This window comes from Opisthorchis viverrini (assembly GCF_000715545.1).
Source record: "Opisthorchis viverrini unplaced genomic scaffold opera_v5_52, whole genome shotgun sequence".
NCBI lineage: Eukaryota > Metazoa > Platyhelminthes > Trematoda > Opisthorchiida > Opisthorchiidae > Opisthorchis > Opisthorchis viverrini.
In genome coordinates, this window is record NW_008751708.1 from 1,286,082 (window position 1) to 1,294,475 (window position 8,394).

The 8,394-nt window shown below is 44.5% G+C and overlaps 1 protein-coding gene across 1 annotated transcript in view; it reads right to left on the bottom strand.

Annotated features, from left to right (window-relative positions):
• Positions 1 to 4,824: 4,824 nt before the first annotated feature.
• The window catches only part of T265_03590 (hypothetical protein), a gene marked incomplete at both ends in the record, with an annotated part of 19,423 nt that continues 15,853 nt past the window's right edge, over positions 4,825 to 8,394 (bottom strand). Inside the window, one exon of the mRNA XM_009168109.1 lies at positions 4,825 to 4,971. Coding sequence (XP_009166373.1) covers positions 4,858 to 4,971 — 114 coding nt within the window. The remainder of the gene's footprint in view (positions 4,972 to 8,394) is intronic.

Genomic DNA, 8,394 nt, shown 5'->3' on the forward strand with positions numbered 1-8,394 from the left:
TTCCGTTTAAAAGATTTAGCTTTTTGGACTTGGTACGTAACTTGACGTGGTCCAACAGGGTGCTGGAAACAATCTGTAATACAGAGAATCAGAAAACGACTCGAGCGGAAGTAGGTCACGTAAGCTATTCGGTGGTTTAGGCAATGAGGTCTAGGTTTAACCTAATGCACCTCGACCATAAAGGATAAAGTCCAAGTGATAGGCGGTAAACAAAGTTTGGTAATGTGGACGATGCCGAAAATAAGGGCTTAGTAGCTGATCACTATAAAGCTGTCATGGCATGCCTGTGGATGCTGTGAGGTGAACTGGGAGCTGATATCCTACCTAAGGGTGTCACGTAGATGTTGTTTCCCGCGGAGTGAGCAACGAATGAAAGCACAGCGCTTGTAGGTATCACACCGTGAATTACGGATAGTTGAAACGCCAAGACGTAGGATTTCCCAGAACCTTGGTCCCTTACTTAGAGTTTAGTTCTGGTCTGTATATTTTTGTAACTTGTCCTCCTTATTGTGCTCTCTATATTTTGTCTTGTTCTCTTACGTACTGTCAGTTTTAGGCCATTTCTGACCAGAGTAACAGGAAATCTTTCAGTCTTGGAATCGTGGTTGCCTGCCAAAAGCGACCGGCACATGGTTTTGCATCCTACAAGGGCGCTGGTCTATTAATTTCTGCTCTGTTATTCCCTGTTTTCACTATTTTTCAACCAGTCCCCAACATCACAAGGCCAGCGGCCGGTCGTCTATATATCTATAAACAAAAAACACCATGTCAATAAAACTATTGATCCGCCAGCTTCACCCACAAGCCCCGCTAACTTTAGTGAGAGTATAAAAATACATCAAGAATTCACTCATACTGCACAGTTAACTTCAGCATTTCCGACTAATATTGTCAAACACCAATTATCGACCTCATAGTAACCTCCCCGTTTTTTCGGGATCCACCGACGGCCGATAGTTTTGCCTAAACTGCTTCGGCGTGTCCGACACTGAATTAAACGTGCCCATTGTGAGACGTGGGGGCCATATCATCACCCGCCTTTCTTCCTTTCAGTTGAGTCATTTCATCACCAACCTTCCCACGAGAATGAATTGATAGAATTCCTTCCTCACAGCAACCGACCAAGGTGGCGTAAATATGAGGTCACTTATTAACCGCACTTCCTTAACTACCCTGAACACTACCCGTTCTTCAGTTCTTCCATCGGTTTCTCTCAAACTTTCATCTGCTGGTAGGCACAAGATGTGCTCCAGTGATCATAACAAGCGATCAAGCTGCTTTTTGTGATCTAAGGGTAACTATCCTCCTTTAAATCTTGTCACAATCGTTTCTAAAACATGCCATACGCGCTTGCTACTATCCACGGTGCAAAACGACACCAATCATTTACTTCTCACAACCGTTCAGCATTTTTTGGTTCTTCATGAGAAACTACTAACTAGACTCACTTTTCCTTTCCTTATTTTGAGATTTTTTCTAATTCTCAACTCCACTAAGCTTTAACCATTTGAGTTAGTCTGCCTTCTGAGATCTGGGTAGATTTCTCGTTCACCGGTCCATTCAAAAGAACCTCCGCCTCGTACATGCGTATATACCTGCAGCTTTGCCAAACCTGTACGCAGAAAAAGAGCACTGAGCCCGGAAAAGAGAAGCAACACAGTCACTTCGCAGCTACTACTTGGTAAACGGAGCTCCACTACCCAAAGTCCAAACCGGATTTCCGAAATATTTCGTTCTTCAGAGATTCCTTAAGGCACAGTCATCATGTGACATTATGTGCACGGGATGGAAATCTGGAAATCCAGCCAGAAAGGATAGGTAAACAGAACTCCGAGAGCCACCAGCAGGTCGGCAATATTACTCTAAGACCAGTGAAGGGTGGTGTGGACGCTACAGTTATATCAACAGCACTCAGGAGACTTGGCACTCAGATTGGTAAACTAAAGGTTCGCATAGGAGCCTCTCCTTATCCCAACACGTCCTGTTTTGAGACAGATTCAAAAGAATATAGGCTGATTCAGTAGGAAAGAGTAACAAGAGAACCTAGACGATGGTACCGAAATTTCGTCAACCTACTTTTCTTAACTAATGTCAATGAAATTCTGAATACGGCTATCCCAAGAAAGAATTAGGCGTACATACCCAAAAATGTTGACTATAGGAGCCTAAATTATCCCGGAGGTCTGACAAAGGGTAAAACAAACACACTTAAATGTTTCCAGATATAAGTACCTTTAAGGCTTACATGAATGGAGGACAAACGAACTGTGCCCTTATCCCGAGGAACTTTTAAGTTCGTCGGCTTCGGAAAAAGGTAGCATTTTGCACTTTTCCTGAGAATTTCGGTGGATAGAAGAGAGTGCTTCCGTATAAACCATCCAGCGTTCTTAATTTCTCAGTTTTAGGTGACAAGAGTGAGTTATGTAGATTAAATTATTGAAATCTGTGCATAAGGTGCTCATGTTATTCGGTGCGGTCAGATATAATTCGTCTTGGTTCCGTCGGCGTCCCTAATCGCGTAACAGTAACTTGTATGCAGATACGTTTGGATAAACAGAATATATGAGAGACTACACGTGAAGAAAACGTCAACTAGGTGTGAAGCATCCCAGAGAAAAAGCCATAAAACTCAGCTTTGACGATGACGTCAGTGTCTGGGGAAATGTGTACGTAGTGTCTACCTCTCTTGAGCAGAGCGTGACACTCGTGCTTTTTTGGATGACGATCACTTTGGCATTGCTTCAGCCTCGACCTAGATGAGGTATACTAGTGAAAGGAAGAAGGCCTTCACTGCGGAGTTATTTATTAGAAAATGCCAAATGATCGGTTACAGACCATTGGACAGCGAAGCAAGATCTCATTTGCATCTTATTGAAAAAAGCTATACATCCATCTTCTCCTGAACTCGTCTTTTTGAACTTTCCTGGGTATTCATTGATTCCAATCATTCATCGCTCAAATCCAAGCAAATGTTATAAAGAGACTCCACTAATTCCGCAACAGATCTCCCCTTTTCAAGAGACGCAAAGCGAAATTCCACGAACAACGAATACTACTCGTGTGCTTTCCCCGTCAGTAGTATCACCGTTACACTATTAGCGGTATGGTTTGTTGTCTCTAAATGAAGCCTGTAATCCGAGAAAATTCGACAAATATATGGGTCGCTTCGGAAGACTCGCACATCGCACAAAGAACCTTAAAGTATTTCCGATGCTCTTCCAGATCGCTACTGAACCAAACTATGGTGAATAGTATAATTTCAAATGTTGGAAAGCCTGCATTATAGACCTATTTTAAAGCCTTTCACTATATCTGCAGACGCTCGAGAAAAGCAAAGCCCCAAATGATGAGTCTGGCGTTATCCGGAGTTTCACAGATGGACGTGATTCAAGTAAGTGGTCTGCCGGTTAATGCGGAGCTTCTTCAGCGAAAATTCTGGATGACACTTCTGAGAGACTATATGGCTAACCGAGCAGCACGGGTCTCTTAGCCAATGATCATGCAATTCATTCTGTTTTTGGTCAAGGTGAAAGGCAATGCTTGCTGACGCCGGGAGCTAGACTAAGCGGGTCGTTTGACAGTGTGTTCAGTCATCATAAATTTAAAAATAAGCTCTCCCTGGAGAAGCAAGAAAAATACGCAGATTGAAGGCTCCCAGCGTGCGTCACACTAGCACGGAAGGGATGACATCCTTTTATTTAACGTTCCGCCTTTGAGATGCCTCTGATGGATGTGTAGCCTGACACAAACTTCTTGAAACTTCAAATACTACTCCGCCGGCTAAACTCGAATTCCCTGGCAGTTATTGTCGTGGGGGGACTTCAAAACCTTGGTAGTCATTAATGGTGGTAGCAATAGGTTATTCCTCAAACGACCCTTGCTTCATTAAGCAGGTGGTCTGAGCAATGAATTTTGGCCTTTAGTTTCGACTTTTGTTGCATTTCTCGAACTGGATGCGCCCCGATTGTTAGCGTATATGCAGCTATTGTTAATTCACTGATGAACCTGAGTAGAGTGGATTTAAGAACCATACTTACAGCAAATCCTAATGTCTTTAAAAGAGTGACATGATGTCTGCCTTCACTAGGTTCATATACGTACCCTAAAGGCCACTTTACGGGCAAATTTTTAGATATTTTACGCCGTGTCCGTACCCACCACGGACGATTTACGAGTCAAAAGAATCGACAGTACCAATGCCTACGAAAAGGAAAGATAACGAATTATGCAAAGCTTGGAGCCCAAGATCCAGACCAGCGCTCAATCTGAGAAACTTGAGGGATTCTAATGGAGCAGAAATATGGAATCAACCGCAGGGAGTCTTACGTTAGGCACATAGCGGGAAGGTATGCCATTATTACACTATAGCTAGCTGCACGACAAGTTTGCTTTACATATTAAAACTCGTAAGCAAATTCGGACGTTTCTCCCTTTATTGCCCTGAAATTGCAAGTAGTTTACTGACGGTACAGAGTTCCCATAATACAACCAGCCACATAAGCCGCGGAATAGTCCAGGATTTCAGAGAGTCACACGTAACTGGACCGCCAAACATCCTTTAGTTGGCTTACGTACTACTTAGTTCTGTGAAACACCCTACGACTAGTCAGGATCAACTGATCGCCCGGTCAGTCTCAGTCACACAGGTTATACTCGGTGACGCTCAGCATGCTACACTACACCACATTTAAGAAGAGTCTTGGATACAAATCGACCCTATTATTCGCACACTTCATCACGTAAGTTAAAAATCAAACTTGGCTCTTTCCAAACGCTGAGTATCATTGTATGTATTCCAACTTGCAGCTTGTCAGATCAAGAAGGGCTCCAGTCCTCAGTGGCCTTGCGGCCTTTTTATTAACAAGTGCCCTGTCGGCTGGCGCCAAGTTTTATTTTACATTGATGCAGTACACAAGTTACGGAAGCGCCAGAGAACAGTGATTCTCCGAAGGTGGAGGTTCGCAACCATTTCTGTGAATAGAAGACAGAAAGAAAGATCATGAGCCGAAGTCTAGTAGGCAACTTTCTACATCAGCAATAATTACGTATAAGTAAAACTGGCAAGTACCGTATACTACACTGTACATATGCGAATTACGTCCGGGAGCGCAACAACCTAATTCTTGATAGAATTCGGCAAGTTGGACTCTAACCACGTTGTTCGACGCCTGTAAGAGAGAATCTTCCCTGTGGTGTTGAATATTACCACGTCTCACGGACAGGCGCGATGCCCTGGAACACTTGCATTACGTATCATTTTCACCTCCACCCATCGAAAACATGTGGACTAGACTGGACGCACAGACAGGCAGCTAATAGTGTAATTCTCCAAAATTCCAAGTTTGCCCTCAAACAATGCAGAATTGAAAGGGTTTACTCAGTACAGTTTGGGCAGGTCAACTTACCTGACCTATTTATGGCATTATCTTCTATTAGACTAGACCTTGGCACACAAATGGAGCAGCAGAGACATTTACATCTCTATCCAAACATTCTATTCGCGGGCCGTCCCGCAAAGCACACGAATCCACCTGCCTTCCCTTAAGAAAGAGTTGCACAATGCACTCAAATATACACACTATGGCACCGATCCTCGCCCAGTAGCACATCAGCAGGTCTGTTGAAACAAAATCGTCGGTTCCCCATAACATTACGCCTTTGCCGTTTCTGCGTTAGACCAACTATCTATCTCAACTCTGACCGTTGTGATTGCCACTATCGCACCGGTAGAATTTTCTGCTGATGTGGCATACACCAGGCCCCGACCTGAGGTTGTAACCAGGTGCGAAAACTCATACTCCTGTTCCACACACTCTACCTACCAGAGCTTACTCTCTGACTCAAAAAATTGCTGTAAGACCCCCGCATTGTATTATCTTTTCTACCGCACCCACTGAGTAAGCACTCTCAATTTTCCGTCTTTAACCGCGACCGCTCCCGGGCACCAGCGACATCTTAAGGTTGGCGGGATGACAACAAGAACCTTAAGTTGATTAAAATTGGCCCTTTAAACTTTTATCTGGATGTTGACGTAGTTTCTCACGTCCAAAATTCATGGATTTCCTTGTCTTTCCCTGACTCCAGATGATCGTGAACCACCTATGGCACCTTGACGTCGACGCCTGGCTGTACATGCTCCACATTTCCGAATCCCACCTAGCTCAGCGCTAAACGCATAGGTGTAATCCTAATTATACACTGCATCCTTCTTCCTCGTGGAGGGATTGGTTATGCCACTATCTGCTGCACCCCTCTTATTCATGTCTAATTACCCTGACACCAAGTTTCAAGAGCTAACTTTCAATTATTCTGTTGTAGTTATCCCCACCTCATACCTTTACCTGGATGCTCCAAATACAGTACAAACCCATTTTCTGAATACGTTTGAGCAATACTAACGATTCTTTTGCGCAGATGTTCGAGCTAGTAATGTAGGTAGTCACCACTTTCACCTTATGCAACCCCTCATACAGTCTGCGCGGCTACCATGTTTTTCGTGGTCCGCCGGTGCCTCCAGCAGCCCTTTTGAAAATTCAACAACATCATTTTAGGATCCGATCGTCATATGCCTTATGCCTGCCATCGACGCTAGTGGCAACCTCATTTCCTTATGGGACCTGCATGGGCAGCCGTCATCGTTTCGATTTCAGTGAGGGCGTACATGAATGTTTAATTGAGCTTAATGACCCGGAACGTCAAAAGAGCTCACTTCTGCACGAGGGAGTAACATTTGTGGCTGATTAGACTACCGTTCGATTCCACAATCACTACATGACCACATTCGCGGGACTTTTCAAGGACCGACGACACGTCATTTATCTGCGACGTATAACGTCACCTCCGACAAAAGGCCCCGTACTTCAGAGAAAAATGGCTCTTCTAATTCGTCAGGCGCCAAACATCGTTTGGCGTGGTGCGTGCGAAGAAAGAAACTGCTTATATGGTGGTCATACTCCAAGTTATTGGAAGTCACTGTGTAGTTGGAAACACCCCAGGCACCCAGCATATTGTGTGCTGTTCGTCGTAAAAATTAACCAAGCTCACTAACCGCGACGAATCCCCCAGCTTTGTCTTTCTCTGGCTGGTCAAATTATGCAGAAATAAAAATATTTTTTCCTCGCAAGTGCCAAGAATTTCTGCTCCTTCTCCAGTGTACGCGGACAAAAATGGCTTACTTATTGTTCATGTATATTTTCAAACTAATGGCTCTTCAAACACAGATAATTGCTTCCTCTCTTTGTGTGATTGCACGCATCTCGCCAAGCTGCACTAGCTCACTACTTATAGTTATTTCCTACGTCCGATTCCCCCCTCATCCGTTCAAGTTACCTATCGGTTGCCTCGAGAAACTGAAATATGCTGGGCCAGAAGTAGCTCTCCATATTTGTCTTATGTCTCTGCCGGCTCAGTTGGATTTAAACGCTGGTCTCAGGTAGTCTACAGTCATATTGCATTTCCCACATCCTGGACGGCGAGCACTCTGTCAGTGACATCCAAATCTGAACGCTGCGGTGAGGGCTAACTTACTCGTTTGCAGCCATCAAATCGTTATTTGAGGCCGGACAAATGAACGTAGTTCTCTTACGCCCTTCCATTTTGGCTTGTTTGTTTTTATCCTGATGCCCTTGCTGCCGTCGTTCTGGCATTATATCTCAAAAGGGGGTGTGTACATTCTCACCTATGAAGCCCATACAGTGGCCAACATGTACGCGACATTCCTGTTGCGTTTATACACAGTCCGCTTAGCAATACGCTGGCAACACATCAAAATACCCTACTGTGGAACATTCAGCTACTTCCTACTGCATACACTAGTAAGCTTATGAGATGCCAAATGTCCACTCTTGTGATTACTGAATTGCGTCAAATTGATCGCATTTTCTGAAGGTCACGACAGGCGCCTGGTTCGGTTGCGTTCTTTTTTTCATTCGGGTTCTGCATCCCTAAGCGTTCACCGAGTCGCATCCCCTGCGTGGGAAGTTTTGGCCGTAACAGAACAAAAACCACGCGTTATCTACACCTTTGCTTCCGGTGAAATATCCCGCGTACTAACTAAACTTATCCCACATTGCTTAGGTACAAGGGTCTGGAGATGATTAATTGAATTGCACTAGACGGGTGGTGTTTTCGAGGATTTAGGTCCCCTGGAAGACCATTTATGAATAAGAGCGAGGGAAAGAGAGAGAATTCAGGTAGTAAACCCCTTGGGCCTCCATAGAAAGCGCGAGTCGGCCGTGACTTAGCAACGAGGAGTGAAAGCCGTCACCGTCTATCCTTGTATTCTGGGATGTTCGCTCCCTCGTATAATTCTTCCAAGACAGTATATGGCAGGCAACCGACCTCGCTGGAGTGCATGCTTACACGTCTTATTTCGTCTGCATGTCTAAAGTTCGT